This window comes from Sardina pilchardus, chromosome 18, assembly GCF_963854185.1.
Source record: "Sardina pilchardus chromosome 18, fSarPil1.1, whole genome shotgun sequence".
In the NCBI taxonomy this organism is placed as follows: domain Eukaryota; kingdom Metazoa; phylum Chordata; class Actinopteri; order Clupeiformes; family Clupeidae; genus Sardina; species Sardina pilchardus.
In genome coordinates, this window is record NC_085011.1 from 31,775,364 (window position 1) to 31,802,308 (window position 26,945).

Consider the following 26,945-nt stretch of genomic DNA (forward strand, 5'->3'; position numbering starts at 1 on the left):
GCCAAATGGACAACTTTTATCGCACTCCTTATGTATATAATGCGAATGATTTTTTAACAATAAGGCGTAGAAAAAGCTTGTCTTTATTTGAAACACAATATATAAGGAATATGCATATTCTTTATAAAGAATTATATATATACATACATACATATATATATATACAGTTAAGCCCAAAATTATTAGCCCCCCTGAAATTGTGGAACATTACTCTAAAATTCTCCCTAAATGTTTCATCCCTGATCAAATTTTCAAAATCAAACATTCGCCAGTGTTATTATGTAGAATCTGGTGCATTTTGGAGTGTTAATATATTATTAGGAACGCTTAATCTCAAATTGTGTGAAAAGTGGAGTGGTCAAAATTAATAGCCCCCATGTGATTTTTTTGCTTTTAAACACACACGACCAACCTGTCACCTTTCAAGCCACACCTTTGCAGTTAGTTAATGTCCAGACAACACCTGAACACCCAACCAGCATTGATTGTTTACCTAAAGACTTCAAGGAACAGGCCTACAGGCACTTGAACACCTGACTGAGAGGGGACTGCCTTTAGAGGCATATTGAAGATAAAGGAAATCTGTCTGGACCTCAGAAAGAACATCATTGAGGCCTATAATTTGGAGAAAGGCTATACTGTAATCTCTAGATGTTTCACAGTCTGTAGAACAGCCGTGCAAGGCATCATTACAAAGCACAAAGAGTTCCAAGTTTGTGCATAACAAACCTAAGTGTGGATGAAAATGCTAAATATCTCAATCTAGAGAGAAAAATCATCAGGGATGTTAGCAAGCAACCCTGCACATCTGCCAAAATGATAGTTGCTGACCTTGAGACCTCTGGGGTTAAAGTCTTGAGGAAGACAGTAGCGAGGGATTTTTATTGTGGAGGCCTCCAAGCTCATCGGCTGAGAAAAAAAACATTACTCCAAAAGGGGCGCTTCAAAGTCAGACTGAACTTTGCCCATGCACATTTAAAAGCTAAAAATGAGTTTTGGAAAACTGTCCTTTGGTCTGATGACGTTAAACTGGAGCTGTTTGGGCACATGGATGTTGCCTATGTTTGGCGAAAAAAGGGAAGGCCTACAACCATAAAAATACAGTTCCCACAGTGAAGCATGGTGGTAGGAGCATCATGTTATGGGGCTGTTTTGCTGTCTCAGGCACAGGGAGCCTTGTTTGGGTGCATGGGATCATGAAAAAGAAAGATTATGTTGACCTTTTGAGGGATAACATCAAGACACCTGCTCTTAGTCTAGGCTTAGGTCGCCACCAGGTCCTTCAGCATGATAATAACCCAAGGCATAGTGAAAAGTGGTCTAAAACGCCCTAAAGGATACCAAAATCAAGGTGCTGGAATAGCCTACACAGAGACCAGACCTCAGCCCCATTGAGAATCTGTGGCACGTGCTTAAAGCAAGAGTCCATACAAGAAAACCATGCCGTTTGGACGAGCTGGAGCTAAAGAGTGCTTAAGAGATATGTGCCAATCTAGTAAAAGACTATTCAAAGAAGTTGTTGTCATTTGAAGCAAAGAAAGGCTACACTATTGACTATAAATGGTCTGGGGGCTAATAATTTTGAACATGTCAATTCTTGCTTTTCTTGTCACAAATCAGAGCATGAGTAAATAATGATCATCAAACTTTGTGGGCATACTGTCTTTGCGCTTCTGTAATCATATAAACTAGGCACATTTTTGGAAATGGTAATTTTCATGTATAAACAAAGGATTATGTCTGAATTCATAAGGGGGGCTAATAATTTTGGGCTTAACTGTATATATATATATATATATATATATATATATATATATATATATATATATATATATATATATATATATATATATATATACACACACACATACACTGTATAATGCTTTCTACATAGGCCTACTGGAATTTCGGATATTCATGACATTCATGACTATTCATATTACAACTCCGCCTCTTTAATTCAGCTGTCGGCTTGAAGCCTCAAAATATTGTAAACAAAGTAACATAGCATTAGTTGGCTAGCTTATTATAGTCTACTGGTTGGACTGTTCAGTTTCCCCACGTGTGTTTAAGTTTCAAGGTAGGCCAATACTTTTTCTCCTTGGGACAGGCCCTTTTGAGTCTTGGAGCTGGAAAACATTGAGATGATCAGTGAATGCAACTTGAATGCAAGAGTTTGAATAAAATTTGTGCAGTATGCTATGATGCTAACCGGATTTTAATTATTATTTCGCTAGTCGTCTTCTATAGCCCTACGTCATTGATTTCACGATTGTGTCGAGGGGCGGGTGTTCATTAAGCGCCGCGCACGACAGATAGAGAGAGAGAGAGAGAGAGAGAGAGAGAGAGAGAGAGGGAGAGCGAGAGAAAGCGGTCCTAGGAGAGAGAGTTTACTTCTATGCAGTTTGGTAAAGTTGCACGCATAGTCTAGCCACGTTTACATGGCAACTTGTGAAAGAAATATATGTATGCTTTCACCCGAGCCGCGTCAGGCGCACCAGTGCGACCCAGAATTTTTTTTCAGGCGCACTGTTGAAAATGTTGGGTGCATGCAGACAGTGCGGTGCCAGGAAAGCGGGTTGTGATGGTTGTCGTGCACTTTGCTGCAGCATGTTATGCACGTGATCGAGAAAGTATACCCACAGCTGATCACCGTGATCGAACTTAATTTGATTTCGATCACAAATCGAGATCGTATAATCGCCCAGCCCTACCCTCCGCCCCCTAAGGTCATTGAGGGCGGTGAGACCTACACGGTCAGGCGGCTGCTGGATTATCTCCTCACCAAACACGTTGTCATGAGCCAAGCCAAGCTAAACCTCTCTGTATCCTCGACCACGACCACGTCTTCGCATTTGCCCTGCCTAGGATCTTTCTGCCCTGGATTTTTCTCTGCTCTCCTTTGTTGGATTTTGGATTTGCCTATTTTTGCCGCTTGAGACTTTCTGCCTGACTTTCTGTTTTTCCTGTGTGAAGACAACTTTCATTAAAATCTATTATTTTGACTGAAGTTTACTGGTGTCTGCATTTGGTTCCACTTTTGTTAAACCCGGCCACAGTGGCCGTGACAACAGTATGTTGTCTTTTTTAACTAATACTATGTTTTACACAGCAACCTTTTTGCATTTACATGCAATGGTAATTTCATCCATGGAATTACATTTTCTAGTTTTGAATATGACCATCAACTCCTCTAATTGAGGTCTAATTGAGTGCTTGTCACTTTAAGAAGAACATAATACGCAATTAGTAGAGATGCACCGATTGCAATTTTTTGGCCGATTCCGATTTCCGATTTTTCATCGAGTTTGACCGGCCGATACCGATTTTAGCCGATTCCGATTTAATTTCTTCTAACCACTTTACAGCACAAACAAAGAGTTATTTTCTAGCCTATATTTTCTTTAATACAACATGTTAGAAATGTAATCAACTTATCAATGGCTGGTAGAAAAATGTGAATAGACAGATTCTTCTTCAAGTCTTCTTCAGCTGCAGTAATCCCAGTGTGGGACATTCATTTCACACATGTAGAAATGCACTAGGAACACTAATTCTTTTCTTTTCACATCCATATGCAATATCCAACTGTAAATATCTTCAGAATACTGATAATTGAAGTTAGTGCTACATACTGTAGGCTGAGATGTTGGAAAATGACAACAAAAAAAACTAATTTTGAGAAGCCTTGAAACACAGCAAATGACATACATTCTCAGTCCACACTCTTCTTTGAACTTTCGCGATTGCTTGCGGATACTAAGGAAGTGTCCATATTTGGATGGCATAACGTCATGCAGGAGAAACACAGCTTTCCAACGACACCACGCATGATATGTTTTGTATCACGGTCGCGGTAGTTTATGACACGTTAGAATGGTCACTTTTGGCGAATTTAGAAGAAATATACAGGCGTGATCGGACAAAAGGTAATGAAATAAACCTCTAAATGTGTAAATCGGACTTAGTTGTTGTAGTAGTGTGAAAGAATACATGATAAGTTGGCAAACCGAAGCAAAACTATGTTTATTCCTGCCGTGTCTCGCCTTAAGTTGAGTAAAGGCTGTCGCTGCTTATTGATAGCGCTTGTGGTTCAGCTGTGGGCACGCAATTAGCGGCAAGGACGGGCTTTGATGAGCGCTGTAACCTGAAGTGACAGCTTAGTATAGTAAATTCCACGCAATATGGCAAAGTACAGCGTTCGCTGCATAGAAAAACTCAGTATTGGCGCTTTATCCAGCCCTGACTGTTGGCCTAGCTTCATCAACCTTTGCAAACTCAGCTGTGTGAGTGTGATGTTGTTACAAGTACGTGCGAGTGCATTTGACCGGCATAAAATCGGCATGTCTCAGACTGACCGGCCGGTCGCCGGTCGCGGCCGGTCGCCGGTCGCGGCCGGTCGCCGGTCGTGGCCGATCACGTGAAAATCGGCCGATTCCAATCGGCGGCCGATCGATCGGTGCATCTCTAGCAATTAGCTTTCAATCTGACAGTTTTAGTTCTAGTGTAAAAAATGTGTGCATAGCGCAAGGGTATGTGGATGCAAATCTGTCTTAAAGAGGAATAATGCAGGATTGGTGATTTCAGCTCTGGTTTCGGTTTCGTTTTTCGTTTTCGCTCGTTTTATGCTTGCATATTTCTCTGCAGAGCTTCCCCGACAGCTTTAGCGTGTATATTTATACATATATAGGCTATATATAAATATATAAATTGCAAGCGTGGTTCTTCTTGTTCCTTTCGCATCTCTGACTTCCAGATGTAAACAGCAGACGATCGTTTATGAGAAAGTTGCAAGGTTGTAATATCGGATAGGGACACTAGGGGCGGGAGCAAATGTGACTGTTTTCGATAAAACTGGTCAGTCAAGCAAAACAACGATTTCTAAGCGATTTTATGACTATGAAAAAGTTGCATAGGGTGTCTTTAATTTTCTGTCATGAAACAAAATAAATGTTCAAAAAACGAATGTTGCTACCCTACCGTCTATGGATTTTAGTTCAAGGTATGTAGCCTAAATATCCTGTTATCTCATTCGTGTAGGCCTGCCTAAGCTAGTGCTAAAATTATAGAAATGAACAAGACGCATGACACAACTCTTCTATGATGCATTTTCTTTAGGTTGGGCTACTATTATTTGTGGCTTTGAGGTCATAGCAATAGCATAGCACATGACAGCTGCACGTTTAAAGCTGTGTGTGCGTGTGTGTGGGGAGAAGACACACGGGCTACGGTAACACTTGCATGGTTTGTGCACACTGACATTAAATACCCATCTTACAAAACAGCAGTCATAAACCCGCCTCAACCCTCTCTGGTGCATCGTGTGACCATAGACTGTAAAATAAAAGAAAGTTTGTGCAGGTTTCTGTTTAAGTCCATCCGACAAGTCGGCTTGCTACACTGCTGCATGGACCTTGTAGGCTAGTTGCGGAACGCTAACACCCAGATTCCTCAGACAGAACTACAACAAGAGGAATGAATGAATACCGCCGAACGCACATTTCTCGTAGTATTAAGGTTTTGCATCCACGAACGAAAAGACGATGGTAGAACAAATGACTGAACGAGCATATGAATTTAAGACGTGACTACATGTAATTTATGACCTTGTGGACGTTTTATGACTTTTTAAGGCCTAACATTCTTAATACTAAATTTAAGACTTTATGACTCCGTGGAAACCCTGTCTTTTTAGGCAACTTTAGCATGGTATCAAATACATTTTCTCCCCACTGTATAACATACAGTGTATGGGCAGACTATAACATACAGTATAACAATACTGTCTTGTGGACCAGGAGTTTGAAAATATGAAAACATCAAAATAAATGGATAAATAAATACAATTAAACCACTTAGAATGTAAAATGTGCTGTACTTCTTCTTAGCCTTATTAAATAACATGCTAAAGAATTTGCCTAAAATGCTAATTGTCTCAATCTTCAAATTGGCAGGCAATGTAAACCATTATTATTTATTAAGGACCAACATTGGCCAAATATGGAACGTTTTTTGTGACAAAATGAAATAAATAAATAAAAGTTGAAATTATTAAATAAAAGTTGAAATTAATAAATAAAAGATTAAATAAATAAATAAAAGTTGAAATAAATAAATAAAAGATTAAATGTAAAAAACATAGCCTACATTGACATTTACATTGCCATTGCCATTGCCATTTACATTTACATTCCAATGTCGCCAATAAATAAATAAATACGTCAGTCTGCTGCGGATTGGCTTCATGTGAACCAAACTAGACAGCTCTCAGTCAGACAGACTTATCAATTCTCATAACTCATGATACATAGGCTACAAGTCATACAACAAGGATGTCATTCTAAATTCATACTTTCAGGAAGCTATCAGGTGTGAAATGTTGTTATTTGATGGTTTGCCGTGTAAGAATTTGCTAGGGTTTATAGTTTCATCACGTCCCTTTCGACAGGTGGGTCATTCCGTGTCAAATCAGATAAGATTGTTGCTGCACCGTCTCAGATTTTGTTAAAACTTTGTGTATATCATCAATGGGTCCTAAAACCAAGGCCTGTGAAATATTTCTGTGGAAATCATCTGTCTTCATATCTTTTTTAGACCTTGAAATTCTTTCATTTTTACAGCTTGAAAAACACATGCCATGTCTGGGCATTAATATCTTGACAAATATGTTCCCTAGCCTCCCCAAAATTTCTAGGGTGGAAGATCAACTCATAATAAGCATGTGTAAACAGTTTAAAGTCTGTACTAAATGTCTCTTGACTCTCGAAAGGGCCCTCAATTTTGGAAAAACGTGCATTAAGTGTGATATTTAGGGTATTAAAAAAACTGTTTATCTTTTTCACTTGGTATCAGTCACTATTTCCTCTTCAAATACTGCAGTTAATTAATGTTTTCCCACAATTTGAAGTCTCCACGACAAATAACCATGACAATAATAACAATAAAACAAGGCATGTTTGTATTTTGTGTCATTTTCATGTAACTGAAATGCTATGTGGGGTAGGTAGTAGGATCATGAAAATCTATGTGGAAATAGAAAAGTATATGGACATGTAGTGTGTAAAGTTCTAATATTGCATCCAAGCCCCGTTCACAGAATAAATGCATGTAGTTACAGGTGTTTTGGTAACACCAGAATAAACATTTACAATAAAAAAAAAGGGAAGTTTGGCACCCCCCTCTGGCGAAACAGTAGCATTTTGCTACTTTTACAAGGCATTAACTCCGGTAGCTATTTGAATGGAATGGAAAGGCTATATTTTACTTCTCGTATTCAAAAAGAAGCAGAAATTCTTAATACCTTGAAATTGAAAAGGATGCCAAATCCGCCGAATTATGTACTTGAAATTATGTTTTAACCATTAATCTAAAATAGGCCTTTCATTAGTTGGTGGCTGTGAAGTTCTCAAAGGCCATCTGAATATCTTCATACGTACTGCCGTCCTGTCCTGGTAGTGGCTGGGGCTGGCACAGCACACAGCACATGAATGGCAGCTGGTCCACTGGGGTGCAGGAATTTGACCTTGTAGTCCTCCAGCTCCTCTGACTTCTCCAAGGCATACCCTACCCACCATTTTCCATCATAGACACATATTGCCCTACCTGCACATCATGCTGTGGTGCCTGAGTGGCATTCTGAACAGTGTAAGACATATGAAGATATTCAAATGGCCTTTGAGAACTTCACAGCCACCAACCAATGAAAGGCCTATTTTAGATTAATCATTAAAACATAATTTCAAGTACATAATTTGGTGTATTTGGTATCCTTTTCAATTTCAAGGTATTAGGAATTTCTGCTTCTTTTTGAATACGAGAAGTAAAATATAGCCTTTCCATTCCATTCAAATAGCTACCGGAGTTAATGCCTTGTAAAAGTAGCAAAATGCTACTGTTTCGCCAGAGGGGGGTGCCAAACTTCCCTTTTTTTATTGTAAATGTTTATTCTGCTGTTACCAAAACACCTGTAACTACATGCATTTATTCTGTGAACGGGGCTTGGATGCAATATTAGAACTTTACACACTACATGTCCATATACTTTTCTATTTCCACATAGATTTTCATGATCCTACTACCTACCCCACATAGCTTTTCAGCTGCATGAAAATGACACAAAAATACAAACATGCCTTGTTTTATCCTTATTATTGTCAAATTCATTTGATTTGGAGACTTCACATTTTGGGACAACATTAACAAAGGATTATATTTCTATAGAAAAGACTCATTGATGGCAGGTGTGTCCCAATAAAAAAGTTTTGAGACCCTCAATATCACTTTTTTTGCATGTTTTTTCAGAAACTAGGGACTTCTGTACAACCAATGAGACTGTGGTACAAACATTTAATCATTGAATCTTACTGAGAACATGCTTGTCTTCCATTCTATAAAGTTTAGTCAGGCTAGGAATTATACTTTTTAAGATATGAGTACCTTAACATGGCCTCCAAGATAAGGTCATTTAGAGAGTGTAAAAAGGCAAGGGCAAAAAGACAATGAAAACAATAGAATTGAACAAAAATATTTTACAGATTTTAGTTATGGAACCTAAACATTGTGTATACAAACTTTGAAGAAAATCCGAGTCGGTGCTGCAACCATTTTCCTGGATTTTGTCTGATTTGACACGGAATGACCCAGGTGCATAAAATCTAGCACCATGATTATCAACGCAGACATCATGGTGCTTGATTTAACACCTGTGGAAAGGGACCAAATGAAACTCATAAATATGTGCACATTTCGTAGGCACAAACGATAGCCTGTTAAAAGCTAACTTCATGGCAAACGACTTTGCTGTAGAGCTACAGTAGTTGGTCGGGCGAGGTCGGTCGGTGACTCAAGTGTTGCTGTCCCGTGCCACCATCAGTCGGAGGAGCCGCCGACTCGGCGGCATTCACTTCATTTTGGCCGATTTGACATGTCGAATCGGCCGGTGGCCGTCGGCCTCAATGGCCAATCTTATTGGTAGAGTGCTCTAAACATCCGAATTAATATGACCAGAGATGGTTTGTAAAGTAGTAAGACCATCTTCGATGTGACCATCGCTAAGTAGCAAGGACTACTTTTTACAGTCTATGCCTAGCAATGGAATTAAAGGTTAAACTATCCATTAGCCCTAAATAAATTCAATGATGTGTAAGTTACGAACACATTTTAAACTATCCTAACGTATTTTTGCTAGAACTAGTAAACTACCACACAGTTGCTAAACGTATGTTATTTCTGAGTAGTTTGCAACAATAGAGGTTTAACCAAAGTATCTAGCTAGCAGTTCCCATTAAATTTCCATTGACAGTGCTAACGTTAGCCAGCTAGCTAGCTAGGTCTCAGGCGAAAATAAATCATTTATGCCGTGCCCGGGAGATCCCGTGCATCATCAGTCACACACAAGCAATAAAATAGTAGACAATATATATTCAGATTTATATTTTCTTATTGCTTAATCAGAGAAGTCCGAAACTAGGGCCATTTGGCAAATCCTTCACATAAAGTAAAAGAAACTAGCTAGAAGTTTATTTGTTTTTTTTTCTCCAGGCAGCAACCAATCAGCGGCTAGGTCCCGCCTAGGTCCCGCCTTGATGGGTGACTGACGTATAATTATTTCCTGGTGCATATTCAACATTGAAATGTAAATGTAAACGACAATGTCAATGTCAATGTAAATGGCAATGTAGGCTATGTTTTTTACATTTAATATTTTATTTATTTATTTCACATGTTATTTATTTATTTGAACTTTCATTTATTTATTTAATCTTTTATTTATCCATTTCAACTTTTATTTATTTATTTAATCTTTTACTTATTTATTTCAACTTTTATTTATTCATTTCAACTTCTATTTATTTATTTAATTTTGTCACAAAAAAACATTCCATAGCCAAAGCCTTTGCTGAATTGAAATTAAGCTGCAGATTACCTTAGGCAAAGTTTGTCTAAAGCAGGTTTCTTGGTAACTGTTGCTCTCTCCACTTTCAAAGAGCTGGTCAGAGATGCTGCCTCTTCAGCTTCAGACTCCAGCTCTAGAGAGAATACGACACATGACAAGTTATGAAGTCCATTATCAACAGTAGACTAGTGAACAGAGGTGGAAAACTTCAGCAAAGTCTATTGATTACCTGTGCTCTTAACGCTGGTGATATCACTACTGGTGGACGTGGCTGAATAGTTCTACTGATTTGACAAAGTAGAATAGAATAGAATAGAATATATACTTTTTTGATCCCGTGAGGGAAATTCAGTTCTCTGCATTTAACCCAATTTAACCGAATTAGTGAACACACAGCACACAGTGAACACACAGTGAGGTGAATCACACAACCGAGAGCAGTGAGCTGCCTGCCCAACCAGCGGCGCTCGGGGAGCAGTGAGGGGTTAGGTGCCTTGCTCAAGGGCACTTCAGCCGTGGTGGACTGGTCGGGGATCGAACCGGCAACCCTCCAGTTACAAGCCCGGTGCGCTAACCAGTACACCACGGCTGCCCGTAAAGTAAACAACTTCCTATCCTGTTGAGTGGCAGAGGTATTCGAGTGTCGATTTCTGCAAGACTTTGTCACACAAAAAACTTGCAAATAGGGCTGGTATATCGCAAAATTTGGTAATTTCTTGCTTTTCAACCGCGGTACGAAGAAATCCATACCATCCCAGTGCTACTTGCAAACATAAATACACTCATCTAAAGCTTAAGATGATTGTCAACACTGCAGTTGAGAGAAAACCATTCGGGCTACAAGAATATTGATCCGGGTCAGTTGACACTAGAAGCGCCGGGCCGTTCTGACCCACTTATACCTAGAAGCGCCGCGCCCCGGTCATTTGACCGCTTTGACGACCTACTAGAAGCGCCGTGCTGGTGTGAACTACTGAAAGCGCGGTGAGGCGGTCAAATGACCGCTGAGTCTTTAGACTGGGACGCTGTCACTTACACATAATGATAGCTAGATGGCGCTTCGTGCACGAATCAAATCGTTTGGTCATAGATTCAGTTTGCACTAAGCCATGTCTCATTCGTGCCAAACCGTGTTGATAGTCTGTAGTTGTTTCATTATGACATACAGCACGTTTGAGGTAGACTATCTGTTCATTTATTTGTGTTGTTTGAGGTAGAAACTCTGGAAGAGTTCTTGAACAAACCTTAAGCAAACTTGACTTTCAACTTTTTCGTAGTATTTTTTTTTATATAGGCCTATTTCGTTTTTTAATAAATATGAGTATTAGTTTTTAATATTTTGGAGATTGTTATAAAGATGATTAAATCAATGTCACACACGGTAGTTTGAGTGCAGTTAATCTACGAATAGGCTATAACATTCAGTTATCGGCTGAAAATAATCAAGTCGTTGCACCTAGTCATTAGGCTACCATCAGAACGATCCAAAAAAATGCTGAAACGTTGACCATTGTGATTCAAAATTGACTTGCCTATTGCTGTGACAGATAACAGTTTTGTTTTGGAGTGGTGGGAGAGAGAAGTAGCGGGCTTCTGCGATGTTTTCCGGGGGAATAGTGCTTTGGAAGGCTAATAATAAGGTTAATAATTCCTCCCAATAATATCAAGCTTTACACATGCAGTTTAATAAAAACAACTATCTAATCGTAAATTGTTTTTGAACGACAGTTGTAACAGCTTTAGACCTTTAGACACTCGTTAGGGGAGTCTAACAACAAAGTCTACCTCCCTGCCCCCACTGAAGTTTCGCTTGCCGTTAATGTTTTGGCCAAAACTTCGAATTTCAGCTGCAAATCATTTTTACACACGTAGGCTGTGTAAAAATCTTGTAGGGATCTTGTAGGGTCTAGCTACCTCGGAGGGGGGGGGGGGGGGGGATAGAGAGAGCAGCTTATGCTGAGCAGGCATAGGCGCGAGACTTAAAAATGATGAGTGAAAGATATTATCCGTTTGGGAATGTGTAGGCTATGTTTCGATGTCTGCTGAAAAAAAGCTATAGGCCTATTGTTTCTACAATGTACGCTACTTCTATGTGAATTCGTGATTCGGGATTGAGACACACATTTTAACAACTTGATGCGACAGAGCTGTAGCCCACTGGTTAGAGCTTCAGCCCCTACGCCCAAGGGTTGCTGGTTCGATTCTCGACCTGTCTATGGCATTAGTCGTTTTGAGCAAGGCATCAATAAAGTATATTCTATTCTATTATTTTCTATTCACATAACTACACGCACGCTGGCGAATTCGAACATTCTGAAACGCGCATATGCGATGAAACATGATTGCGCATTCTTCCACGAGTTGCATGTAAACAACAAACCAACCTACAGCCTGCACGGGGCAGAGAGAGGGGGTGGGGAGGCAGTGATGTCTGTAGCCTAAGATCATGTCCACACGTAGCAAAACGACCCCCCCCCCCCCCCTCCGTGAACTGGTTAGACGTGTGTGGGGAAGGGGGAATAATCGGTTTCCTGCAGCCGCCAAAGTTTTCATGGCTGATAATGGCTTTAGTTGCCACTTCATGTACAGAACATGCAACTGAGTCCTGTGTAGCCTATCGTAGCAATACTGATGTGGTGTAGCCTATCCAGTGGGAATCGTTTAAAGGCTATCGTTTATTTTTCGCGTGTGTCTCTATGATATAATTATTTTTAGATGCAAAAAGTCTAACTGGCTTAGCCAAAGTTTGTCAGATGGCGGCTGAATTTGGATTAGAAAATGATTGGCTGGCGAATTTATTTTGTGTTAATGGTAAACAGTATTGTGATTCATCCGTTTATTTCAGATAGTTTGTTATTAAAAACCATTAACAAAAAATCATTGTTCGTCGACGTTGAAAAACGGTCAGTGAATTCAGTCAATTTGAGCTGATTTATTTCGCTCCTGCCGGGTTGTGAACCCGGATCTCCGGTGTTGCAGTCATGGGTGTTAACGCTGCGCCACTTGACATTTCATGCATTGTCAGATAGGTGTTTGACGTCACGTAACTCAGTCAGTCCAGCAAATATGTAAGAAAATGCTTATACATTAGTCTGAGCTTTAAAAGATAGCTTAATAAAAGATAAGATATACAACTATGAATGTACGTAGGCATACGCGCCCTACGTACATAAATAGGCTACGACGAAAATATTTTTTACACATGGCCTGCCTAATAGAACAACGGTCGCAACGTTTTCAAAACAAACTTGCATTTTACCACTGTAAATCGCCTCCATAGACTATGCCATGTAAATGAAAAATAGTTATTAAAATAAATCACATATATAATACATATTGCACATATATAAACTATATGTTTTATGGTAAAATATTATTCTCATGCCCGACTGACAGGAAACCCTTGCGACATCTGCTGTGAGAAAAGAGAATAGCAGCCTGTACAAACATGGCCGAACGCGAGACAACTTAGTGTTGTCACATAAGTGAGCGCAAAATAGCTCTAAACTAGCTTGTGCCGGTGTGCTTTTGATCATGTAAAAATTCTGGGTGACAAAACACGCGTATTTAGGAAAAGTCATGAACGTAGGGTCCTGGAATTTAATCGAGTGAAAAGATTTATTTTTTTTTGTAATCACTGCGGTCAAATGACCGCAGCCCGGCCGTTCTAGGTATATCTAGGTCAAACCTACACGGCGCTTCTAGTAATACGCGTCAGCGGTCAAATGACCGGCGCTTGGCGCTTCTAGTGTTAACAAGTAAGATGACGTGCAATAATGATGATGCATTATATCAGATCTGTCCATAGACAGTAAAAGAAATGGACAAACAGACTCCGTTGTTCTCAATGGGAGGGAACTGAAAAACATTCTGTTTACTTCCCATCGTTCGCGCGCAGACTTTGTGACGTGTGCCATCCTGTAACTTGCTTAAACTGGTCTGATAGATACAGATGGTACGGGTTGAGAATGCTCCTTTCTTTCCCGCACATCGGGAGTCCCGATGCTTCGGGACTTTGTAATTAAAACTGCAACCGGAAGGGGGCGACATAGACCGCCCTAATAATATGAAGGTTCGGCTCATGGAAAAACCCGAGGACACCGCACTGGTGACAAGCGGAGAAAAGAGACATGACGCTCGCAGAGCAACGTTTTGGTCAATGGGGAGGGAGAGAAATGCTGCGCATATCCGTCTCATTTAATCATTAAAATGAAAGTGATGACTGGCGAAATTAATCAAACAACGTTTCAATAAACCATTGTTGAAATTAATGAAAATGGTTTTAGAAAATCGCCTATAGGCCTATCAGAAGGAAATAGCCTTCAATTCAACCTGAAATACTCGAAAGGCAACCTTAGATTAATTCATGAATTCATTACGGTTACAAGACCGCATTTCCGTGAATAGGCTATTATTGTCAATGTCAAGGCGAAGACGAAAGAGATGGACAAGATCGACATTTTGGCAACATTTACATGCTAGGAATACTTATTTTGTGTATAGGCTATTTTAAAACGGAGGCATGTTCATTTTAACCAGCGACGCTGGGTAACCTACATGTACCCAGCACTTGTTATCACAGATTTTGTCCCCACCACTTTTGACGACTGAAAATAAAATGTATTTAACAGAAATCTCTTTAATACATGCCTATGCTTGTCACTTTACTTATAACCGTAGGCTACATGCATGGAGAAGATCGTGCATTTTGTAACATTGTAACAATGGATGGTCAGATATGCGATAGGGCAGTGAGGGTGATTCATTGTAACCATCGACTAGCAGGCCTAGCTCCGCAAAATAAGTTCCTAACGTATGTATCGTATGCATGTTCATGTTGATTCAGAGATAGGCATAGACTACCATAGGCTGCTGGGCGTCAAGCTATATGACATAGGGGTGTGCAAAAAAATCGATACGGATTCGAATCGCGATTCAAACTCTACCGATTCAGAATCGGTTCATAAAATTCCAAGAATCGATTCATATACCCCCCCCCCCCCCCAACGGTGTTTAAACTATTGTTCTAAAATTAGTTTAGTTCGCCATTCCCATAGATGGCGCCGCGTCTATTAGAAACTCCTTATGCCTGAGCACTCTTTACTTGACATAGGTTAATGAAAGAGTTCAGCAGAAGCGCTGGGGGTAGCCTAGTCGGCGCAAACGCCAATTTTCGGAGGTCCTTCATTAACGGACCGTGTTAACAGACCGCTGTCAACAGGTTTTGAAAGTGAAAGCAGACGGGTAGGGTCATTCTAGACAACATTTGAGTCAAGTTCAGTGTTGTGCGTGGCAAACTATTTGCAGCAAATCGATCTAAAAAGACATAATTTATGCACTTGTGTTTTCATGTGTTGTTTGTCCTGTCGGTATTTTCCGATAATGATAGCAATCTCATGATGCTGCTGATCAATTGAATTACATTTCTGCCGTATAGACTATTGGCTTACCGTGCTTGAAGTTAGCTGTGGCAGACTCACTGATTTTCATAGTTTTAACCACAAAGTCTGTTTAGGCGTAGGCTTATTTGAATAGTTTAACATCTTGCCATTTCACGTTAGTCCAGCCCTTCACCTCAGTGAACCAGGCACCCCATGCCATCTAAAAAATATCTCGGGAGGGCTTCAATATTACGTGAGAAAACTTGTGGTGACAGTGCTTAGAGGGAAAAAAATAACGTTGCCATGCTCGGAAAACGTCAGTCTTGTATGTAACATTGAGCTGAAATTTTGTGAAAACAGCCCACTGTAGCATTGTGCAAACATAGTCTTCAAGTTGCTTATTTAAAGGTACAGTCTGCATTTTAATCCTAATTCTCCATTTAGCGTGCACGCTTGTAAAACTAGTGATGTAGCCTACACAATCCTGGCGCAGTGTAAAAGCAGTTAGGGCCTACCATTTTACTTTGGGAGAGGTGTAGGCTAGGATCCACAGTGTTACTTTGACAGGAGAGGGAAATGTGTCATTTGATTCCATTTTCAACTGAAATATCAACAACCTTCAAGCTGCATACTCTTCTATCAGCATCAATATCAGAAGGTTATATCATATGATTTCTTATTTTATAAATTGGCCCAGGTGACAGGGGGCAGGCTATATAGTATCATTAAGTAGCCTAAATAGTAAATAATGTAGTCAAAATTATAACTTTATGTTGCCCATCCTTATGAGTGGACAGAATGAAAGCAATACATCTTACCCAAATAAGCTTACATTTAGTAGAATTAAACTTATTTAATTTGTTGTGCTTCTTTTCTTTTAAATTGTATGTCTACTGCAATCATATGGGAAAAGTAACTATACTGCGAATCGTTTTCTGAATCGAGAATCGTTTTTGAATCGAAAATCGATTTTGAATCGAATCGTGAGCCTGAAAATCGGAATCGAATCGAATCGTGAACTTCTCTGAATCGTGCACCCCTAATATGACAGCATTTTATCATGTGGTGAATTAATAACTAACGTCAGTTTAACATGTACAACAACAACTCACACACATTTTTACATTGACATAGTGTCGGGCTCAAGTGTCGTCCTCAGTGCCGCATATAGGTAGGCTATAATGTAGTGAACTGGTTAGACGAGTATGGGGGAGGGGAATGATCGCACAAGACAATTGCTCTTCATGAAATGGATCTCACAGACGGCTATCGATTTTTAAATGTAGCCTACTACACCACTTGCGAAATCGGACGTGGCACATAGCCTAATTATTAGGCTACTGGATTTAATATAGCAAATCCATAGACTTTGTTCATCCTATATATACAATAAGTATAAAACCCGACAATCCAAAACGATAACGAGATCTCCCAGAAACGAAAAACAAGTTTGTTGAATAGCCTAGTCCTTCCAACAATCTCAGCTTTTGCGTTTAATAGATAAAAGGCATCCTGTCCTGCTGTATTCCAATGAGAAAAAAAACATCCAGGTATAGGGTCACGGTAATGCAGCATGCATGAATCTCTCTCTCTCTCTCTCTCTCTCTCTCTCTCTCTCTCTCTCTCTCTCTCTCTCTCTCTCTCTCTCTCTCTCTCTCTCTCTCTCTCTCTCTCTCTCTCTCTCTCTCTCTCTCTCTCTCTCTCTCTCTCTCTCTCTCTCTCTCTCTCTCTCTCTCTCTCTCTCTCTCTCTCGAGCTGGCTTAACAAAGTTTTGTGCGTTATATATAGGCCTAACGCACAAAACTTTGTTAAGCCAGCTCCATACATAACAATAGCTGCCGCGCGCTCTCCCCGGCCTCCATTTAAACTAAGGGCAAACCCATTCATTCGTGCCCAAAAAATATTGTCAGTAAGGATAGGTCATATTACCAAATGGCGAACCTCGAAAATTATTTAGGATTATAGGGCCGTGTCCATTACGCACTACAGTTATTTTTTAGGCTATTGTTTTATTTGAGTGTTTTTGTCTACCATGGCAAACATAGTTGAAACGTTCGCTCTAAACTTATGTATTTCCAATCGGCTTTCACAATCAGCTACAGCTGCGCTGATGATCACCATGAAAACTTGCAATGTCTATACAGGACTGCTTTCACTTCCCCGAGTCGCGAACGCAACATGCACAACAATATACCGATATTTAGCAAACACATGTATTTCCAGCTCTCAAAACCGATGAGGTCCAGATCTCAGTGGCCTCATAGCTGCCTACAGCCATGCATAGTAAGCCAAATAATAGCCTTTATTGACCTGTATTTTATGTGCTATCCACACAATCCAGTGCTACGTGACCAACACACGCAGACCTTCTTATACTATTGTACAACCTCATTTACCATGCAGAAAATAGCCTACCTCCATGTTGAATCTCCAGTTGTGTCAAATGTGACTGAAGGACCGTTTTCTTTTCTTGCTTCAAATTCATATGTGCATTTGTTTGGGTCATACACTGCATTTCTGAAACCAAAGTTAAACAGATGAATGTGTTAAAAATCAATTTTCTGAGACTGACCGTTCTGGTCCTTAAAGGGATATTCCGCCATTTTTGGAAATACACTCATTTTCCACCTCCCCTCGAGCAAAACAATCGATATTTACCTTGTTCCCGTTCATCCAGCCATTCTGTGAGTCTGCCGATACAACTTTTAGCTTCAGCCTAGCATAGATCATTGAATCGGATTAGACCATTAGCTTCTCGCCTGCTAGCTTCATGTTTGACTAAGTCATGACTAAGATTTCTGGTAATTTTCCCATTTAAAACGTGTCTCCTGTCAAGTTAGAAAGTGCAATAAGACCAACTGAAAATGAAACCTGGCGTTTTTCTAGGCTGATTTGACATGGAACTACACTCTCATCTGGCGTAATAATCAAGGCAACTTGCAAACTACTGGCACTACTACTGCTTGTTGTCTATGGGGACTATTTTCAGATGCTGCGTACGATATCACTGCGCCTTTGGTACGTTTGCAAGTTGCCTTGATTATTACGCCAGATGAGAGTGTAGTTCCATGTCAAATCAGTCTAGAAAAACGCCAGGTTTCATTTTCAGTTGGTCTTATTGCACTTTCTAACTTGAGAGGAGACACGTTTTAAATGGGAAAATTACCAGAAATCTTAGTCACTTTTAAACATGAAGCTAGCAGGCGAGAAGCTAATGGTCTAATCCGATTCAATGATCTATGCTAGGCTGAAGCTAAAAGTTGTATCGCCAGACTCACAGAATGGCTGGATGAACTGGAACAAGGTAAATATCGATTGTTTTGCTCGAGGGGAAGTGGAAAATGAGCGTATTTCCAAAAATGGCGGAATATCCCTTGAAGTATGACTGACTTCACATTGATTGCATTTCTTTCCATATTGCTGTGCTACAATGAATTGATAGAGTTGCTGCATCTCAATGTTAGTTGACAACCACTCTGATAGAAGAAATGTATTTCTAGGCTAGGAGTGTAAAGGTACAGGTGTTCATACCGAATAAGGTATAGGACAAATAAATAACAGCAAGAATAAAATAGAGTAAGCACAGCAGACATAGTAATCAGTACCTCAATCTATGAGCAGAGAAACACACAACCATTGATATTGCACATAGCCTCTAACTGCTGTAATTTTGTATTGCACATTTCCTAATTGTGTTGCCCACTTGCACCAGTGAATATTTTTTCACTTTTCTCCATCATATTGCACAGTGCCTCTTTCATACCTGCAAACTGAAAAGTGTGAAAAAGGTGACAAACTTTTTGGACCCCCCCCCCCCCCCCTCCCCCCCCGGCGCACATCTGCCCACTCCACACACGGCCACAACCTCTGTAAAAACAGGCTATCACAGGTTAAAAAAATTATACACTTCAGCAATATCACGAGTGAGAATGGGGTTGGTAATGTATATTCCCACGGGTGTTGTTTCGGCCGTAGCCACGAGGCCAGAGGCCGACTTGCACACATCAACATCAACACCATCAAGTATTTATATAAAAAGCAAATGAATTATGACTGATTGTAGGCCTACTTTTCCTGCATGACCGCTAGTTAAGTGTGACCAGAGGTGGCAACACATTTTGGCTCATTGGGACTTGAAAATTGGCCAGTGCCACACACAATGCAGTGTGCATAGGCCATATAAAATGTATTGTGTCATTTAGATAATAATGACAAAGTAATTTTGTTGTATAAAATACATTTCTTAAGAAATATGGTTATGATGCTGTTTAATTACCCAAATGAAGAGCTATTTTCCAAAACGCTATATCCACCATTTTAATGAATGTTCATAAATCTTTCTTTTTTTTTTAAAGTAATCTCAGTGAAACTGTTATGCTTAGTTGATTTATCTTTACTCACTAAACAAAACAACTGTTTTTTTAATTGATATTACCTGATATACACATTTAAATAACATGATTTTTTAATGTTTTCAAAAATGGATTTTATATCGTTTTGGAAAAGAGCTCTTCAAAATGATGCACTGTCACTTTAAGGCTCTTTTGCCAACTCCGCTGAGTGGTTTGCTATGTCCCCTCACAGTTTAGGCCTATAATAAATGCTCAGTAGTGGAACTACTATTGTTTTCACGGTTTTCTTTTAGAAGTTTCTCATAAAATGGAGAAATCAGTTATCAACAATGACAAGCCATCCTGCATCCAGCTCTCTCCCTTTCGTGCACGCAGAAACACGTAGGCTAGAATAACGTAGACTAATTAGATCCGCTGCAATGGAGATTACAGAGTATCATCTCTAGGCCTATGTAACATGCTGTTTTTCCATTGACATTGTAAACGTTATCTAAGAAGAGTATTGTACAGTGAAGTTAACCACAGGTCGTCTTTCGCTAGGAAAAAATAGCGAGCACTGCCAATCATAACCTACAGTAAGTGCGGGCCGAATTGTGGGCTGCAAGAAGCACTTGCACATGTGCGTCTGTTTTGTTATCCTCGTTCGCATGCCGAAATAAAATCTCGCAAATGCGAGTGAGTCTTGTTTGTAGGCTACTTCTTTCCGCCACAAATTTCAAACTGCCGTTACAAGTTAATCTGTGTTGGAGGCGGATGTCATATGCCTTGATTGTGATTGGCCAAATCAATTAAACGTGACAGGCCAAATGTAGCCTACTACTTTCTAACAGGGCGATAGAGAGAGGTAGCAGAGAAGACGGAAATCTTCTTGTCTCGCCCTCACCCCCCCCCCCCCCCCCCCCCCCAAAAAAAAAAAACTCTTCGGATTTAGATGAATCATGAATGACCTATTTTGTTGTGAAAACGGCGAATTTCGCCGAAAAGCGACGAGTTTGCAGGTATGCTCTTTCTCCTTAGATATCGATATTGCACATTTCTCTCTATTGATATTGCATATTTCTCCAAAACCTCATAAAACCTCCTATTCTCAAAAAGTAAAATAAAATGTTAAATGAATCATAAAGCCTAAATAAATTACCAGCAAAAAAAAAAACAGTTTAACTAAGACGAGTTGATACATACCTCTCACGTTTCAATGCGTGCACTCACTGGCTCTGGCATGCCGCGCAAATTTGATAGCACTTAGCTAGCCCAGTTCATTCATTAGGATCCAAACAGAGATGAAGTTAGAAGTGACCAAACACCTCCATGTTTTCCCTATTAAAATACAGTTACACGAGTAGTCACACGACCAAGTATGGTGAGACGAAATAAAATGTGGTGCATATCCAAGCAGGTAAGAGGGATAACTATATTGTGTGGTGGAATAACAATTGGGAGCACTTAGACTCGGCGCAGTAATATCCTCACTCCGAAGTGAAACTGAAAGTGCAAGAGTGAGGATATTACTGCGCCACACAATATAGTTATCCGTCTTACCTGTTTAGAAACGCACCACATTTTATTTTGTCGAACCATACTTGGTCGAGGGAAAACATGGAGGTGTTTGGTCGCAAATCCATTGCCTTTGAAACGTCTCCTGGCTGGTAGTAATTCATATTCGGAAAAGAGGATATGGGAAGGGTCATTTAAAATACTGTGAGCCTGTTTGACTACTCCTTTTTCAAATATGAATTGAAGGGATGGATAGAGGTGTTTATTTAGCGCTTTCATTAAGGTCATGACTAATTTCTCTAATTTTGTTCTGCTCTGGACAGTGAGAGACTCGTACCAAGGTGCCATCACCTAATTTGGAACAGATAGTCCACATGCACATTCCATTTTAACAGGTTATCCATGCAAATACTTAAAAGAAAACACATATTATATGTCACTGTCATCAAGATATGTTTCATGAATGCACACCGCACCGGGTCCAATATCATCTCTTGGTCTAATATGAGTTTTTGATTGGTCTGCAGTAGACATCCACACCATTTGACTAGTCAGTGTTCAATGCGTTCAACACTGACAACAACCTTGACATTCGATGGGTATTGATGTCAACATGTCAACACTCAACTTGGCTTACCTACATAGAATCCAGTTAAAGGGGACATATCATGCAAAACTCACTTTTTGCGGGCCTTTGTGTTCATATTTAGGCCTCTACTGTTCTTATAAACACTCCAAGCGCGAAAAAAAAAACATCCATCCGTTTTCTGTAGATCAGTAGAAAGACTTGGGTGTCAAGAAAGTATGCTGCTGTTAGCCATTTGGATGGCATACTAAGGGAATTTGCACAGTTTTACGATAGGTTTGATTGCCCTGCTTCAGTGGACAATGGTCGTCCACCATCACCATCACCAGAACCATCAACTGCTTCAGTGGACAATGGTCGTCCACCATCACCATCACCATCACCATCACCAGCACCATCAACTACGGACATTGCTCTTGCTGGCTTAACTGCCCAACTCACACCTCCCCCTCACCCCCAGTGCAGCACGTCTCCTCCTCCCCTCCCCCCCAGGGTGACCATGACCATGGTAACCCCTCACCCCCTCCCCTCCCCTCCCCCCTCATCATAACGGCAGATCAAGTTAGGGGACAGCTGAAGAGACTCCATCCCAGGAAAGCAGCCGGGCCTGACGGACTGTGTCCAAGACTCCTCAAGGCCTGTGCTGCTGAACTGGGAGAGCCACTGGAGCACATCTTCAACCGAAGTCTACGTCTCGGGAGAGTCCCAACACTGTGGAAGACATCATGTCTTATCCCCGTCGCCAAGAAACCACACCCACGTGAGCTGAATGACTTCAGGCCAGTCGCTCTCACATCACACCTGATGAAGACCCTGGAGAGACTGGTTCTGGGGATACTTAGGCCACAGGTGCGCCATGCACTAGATCCGTTACAGTTTGCATACCAGGAGAAAGTGGGCGTCGACGATGCAATCTCATACCTCCTACACAGGACACACTCTCACCTGGACAAGGGGAAAAGTGCTGTGAAAATCATGTTCTTTGACTTCTCTAGTGCTTTTAACACCATCCAACCCCCCAGACTGAGTGACAAGCTCCTGCTGATGGGTGTGGATGCTTATCTGGTATCCTGGATTGCAGACTACCTGACAGAGCGGCCACAGTTTGTCAGACTGAAGGACTGTCTCTCCAATACTGCAATCAGCAGCACAGGTGCTCCACAGGGAACAGTGCTCTCTCCAGTCCTGTTCACCTTGTACACGTCCGACTTCTGCTACAACACGGAGTCATGCCACATGCAGAAGTTTTCAGACGATACTGCAATTGTGGGATGCATCAGGGATGGGCAGGAGGAGGAATACAGGAACCTGGTGGAGGACTTTGTGCAATGGTGCAGACTAAACCACCTACAACTCAACACGGCCAAGACCAAGGAGATGGTGGTAGATTTCAGGAGGTCTAAGCCTGCTCTACTGCCAGTCACCATTGAGGAGGTCAATGTGGAGGTGGTAAACACATACAAGTACATGGGCGTACATCTGGACGATAAACTGGACTGGTCAGTCAACACTGAAGCAATATACAAGAAAGGGCAGAGCAGGCTGTACTTCCTGAGGAGGCTGCGGTCCTTCAATGTCTGCAGCAAGCTGTCCTCTTCTATGCTGTGGCATGCTGGGGAGGAAGCACTAGGAAGAGGGATGCTGGGCGACTAGACAGGCTGGTAAGGAAGGCTGCCTCTGTTGTGGGAGCTGATCTGGAGTGCATCACTTCAGTATCAGACAAAAGGACCCTGAACAAGCTACACAGCATCCTGGACAATGACTGTCATCCACTCTACAGCACTATCATACAGCAAAAGAGCTTGATCAGCTGGAGACTACGCTCCATGACATGCACAACAGACAGACTGAGGAAGTCATTTGTACCCAGGGCCATACAACTGTACAATGCTTCACTGAAGGGAAAAGGAGAGTTGGACTTCTATGCATAGTATATCTGCACCTCCACCCTCTTATACACTTACATGGCATGGCTTACATGTCTACCCTCATGTCTATCTCTTATATTATTACTATGCAGGGATTAAAGCAAAAAAAAAAAAATCCTGAGCCTGAACTTTTTTAGACTCGTGCATGCGACTCTACGACACTATGTTGGTCGATCGATTGGAAACCGGTTTACTTTTTGGAGTGTTTGCACACGACACAGGCCTTGTTTGTGATGTTGGACCCCAAGAAAGGCCAATAGGTGGCAATAGTAGTCCAACACACTACAATATGCTACATGTAGCATTTAGGATTTATTTTTATATCAAGTTTTGCTGCTAATCTTTGTCTTTGACAGGTTACAAATTGACCTACAATCATAAGGTGTCATGTTGTCAGGGTATGTGAAATTGGAAGGCAGGCATTTGAAGAATAAGATTAGTTGCAACCATTTAAGTTAAGGGATTCAAAAAAAGACAATGATTCTCTTTCTAAAGAGTAATAACAGCGTTTCCCACAGATTAGAAGGCAATATGTGGTGCTCGCCTCATGTCTCACACTTTGCTTTCACATAATGTGAATTTATTTATTTAATGATTTTTTTAACAAGATGAAAAGCACACACACACACACACACACACACGTGTAATTATTTATATACATTCTGTATACTGACATTTCTGATATTCATAACAGCAAACTTTATGCAGCTTATAGCCTGCTATTCATATTACAACTCCACCTCTTAAATGCACCTGTTTGATTGAAGCCTCAAAATATTGTAAACAAAGTAGCATAGTTGGCTAGTTTATCATACTCTAGCTGGTTGGACTGTTCAGTGTCCCCACGTGTGTTTAAGTTTCAAGGTAAGCTCATACTTTTTCTCCTTGGGACAGGCCCTTTAAATGTTGGAGTTGAAAAACATTGGCATTGAGATGGTCAGTCAACTTGAATGCAGAGTTTTAATCAGATGTGTGCAGCATAGCCTACTAATGATGCTAACCGTATTTAACAATAATTCAGCTAGTCGTCTTCTATGCGTCATTGCGTTCACGATTGTGAATGTTTTGTTTGGATTAAATGTGCATGTCGAGCGGCGGGTGTCCATTGAGTGCGCACGAGAGCGGGCCAAGGAGAATTCGTTTACTTCTATACGGTTTGGTAAAGTTGCACGCATAGTCTACAAAATTTGCGGAAGAACTTATGCTTCCACCCGCAGCGTCAGGTGCATTAGTGCGACCGCGCTTCCAGGGATGATCTCGTTATGGAGACAGATGAGGTGTGCACGAAGGGGAGTCTGTGTCTGTGTCTGAGTGTGTGTGTGTGAGTGTGTATTAAAGGGTGCGTGACGCGTGAGTGACAGAGAGGGAGAGCAGGGAAAGGAAATTCAGCTTAACGAATGCTGTGTGTTTTTCAATAGCGTTAACAAATAAATAATATTTAAAAAAAATTAACGCAGTCAATGGCCGCACGCCGGAATTCCGGCACGGTGCCGGAAAACTTTAATCCCTGACTATGTTAAGTTTATTTTAATTGTCCATATATTTATACTAGTACTGTTATTATTATTACTATGCTTACATTTTGTACTATACATATTTATTGCTGGTCACTAGAATTTAATCTTGCACTGTTGGACTTATTTGCACTACCAACTTGACACACACCTCAGACTGGATCACAGTACCAATCCTCAGTACATTCATGCATACCTTATCTATAGTATTTCACTGCTCCTTTAGTCATGTTGATTTGTTGATTTGCTTTTTATTTTTCCTGTTTACATTGTTTACATTGTACTGTATGTTGTGTGTGGTGTCTTAAGCTGCTGGGACCTTGAATTTCCCCTAGGGGATTAATAAAGTATCTATCTATCTATCTATCTATCTATCTATCTATCTATCTATCTATCTAGACCAACCCTAGCACCAGGGTCTAACATATGTGGTTGGATGCCGGCTCTGTTTTAGTCATTTTCACCTGTGAAACGAGCAGCGTAATCAATACATGCAGCCGGAGGCGTGGCCAGCCCAGAAACGGCTCAATTTGGGAGAGACCAATTCTAACCTCGTTTAAAAAGAGGTATGATATGTCCCCTTTAAAACTGCACGTAACTTGGGCGTCATAATTCATGGTCGACCGAAGTTGATTCACACTATAATATAGACTTCTTGTGCAGGCCATGGTTAAACAGGACTATTGAAATGCCGCGTTAGCTTCTCTGCCTGCCAGTGTAGTGACCATGGACCACACTTTGAGAAATTAAATTAGTAAATAGTGGTCATGAAAAACACACTTACAGTTATTCACTATTACATCATTTTTGTACTCACCTTTACTTAAGATGGCTGCTTCTTGCATGAGCCTCAGCATTTCAGCACTGGCCTGACGATAGACAATAGTGTGTCTGTGGCGGAGGAGGCAATAATCACAATTGAAAGCCTTAGTTTCCGCCATAAACTTCTTTTGTTGTTCCACGTCCCAATTCTTCTGTGTCTCCTTTTAAATCAAGCATTAACGTTTCAAATAAGAACTTATGACAAATGAAAATGTAAACAAAATCCAGAGTAAAGCCATGGGATAACCTGTGTTGTCACTATGATGTATTATCTCTGGCATGGGCTAAAATGATCTTACCCTATGTATGATCATTTTGAAAGGGAAACCAAATAACTGTGTCATAAAGTTTCATTTTCTTGTTTTGGGAAGTAGCTGCATAAATCCTGACCATGTCAACATTGGGCAAACAGAACACCTATGCAAAGTGGAGTTGATATGGCAAGCCAATTCAGACTGAAGAATCCTGTTCTTGCTGTTGATTAGCAGCCGTTTTCGATTCCTAAAGAAACGCAGGCACAGACAACATACTGTACGTGTATCTAAATGAGCTATGTAACATAAATTAAATTTTACCGTGCAATAAGACCAACTGAAAATGAAACCTGCCGTTTTTCTAGGCTGATTTGACATGGAACTACACTCTCATCTGGCGTAATAATCAAGGTAACTTGCAAACTACTGGCACTACTACTGCTTGTTGTCTACGGGGACTATTTTCAGATGCTGCGTACGATATCACTGCGCCTATGGTACGTTTGCAAGTTGCCTTGATTGTTACGCCAGATGAGAGTGTAGTTCCATGTCAAATCAGCCTAGAAAAACGCCAGGTTTCATTTTCAGTTGGTCTTATTGCACTTTCTAACTTGAGAGGAGACACGTTTTAAATGGGAAAATTACCAGAAATCTTAGTCACTTTTAAACATGAAGCTAGCAGGCGAGAAGCTAATGGTCTAATCCGATTCAATGATCTA

At 40.6% G+C, this 26,945-nt stretch overlaps 1 protein-coding gene across 4 annotated transcripts in view; it reads right to left on the reverse strand.

The window, feature by feature from the left end:
* The window catches only part of ccdc172 (coiled-coil domain containing 172), a 68,297-nt gene that overhangs the window by 30,622 nt on the left and 10,730 nt on the right, over positions 1–26,945 (reverse strand). For 3 of the 4 annotated variants that reach the window (XM_062520268.1, XM_062520267.1, XM_062520266.1), the window contains exons 4-6: positions 25,968–26,133; positions 17,692–17,793; positions 9,926–10,028 (exon numbers count right to left, since the gene is read on the reverse strand). In XM_062520268.1, coding sequence (XP_062376252.1) covers positions 9,926–10,028; positions 17,692–17,793; positions 25,968–26,133 — 371 coding nt within the window. Of the gene's footprint in view, positions 1–2,015; positions 2,130–9,925; positions 10,029–17,691; positions 17,794–25,967; positions 26,134–26,945 lie in introns of those variants that run through there. The other variant, XM_062520269.1, reaches the window with a different exon arrangement.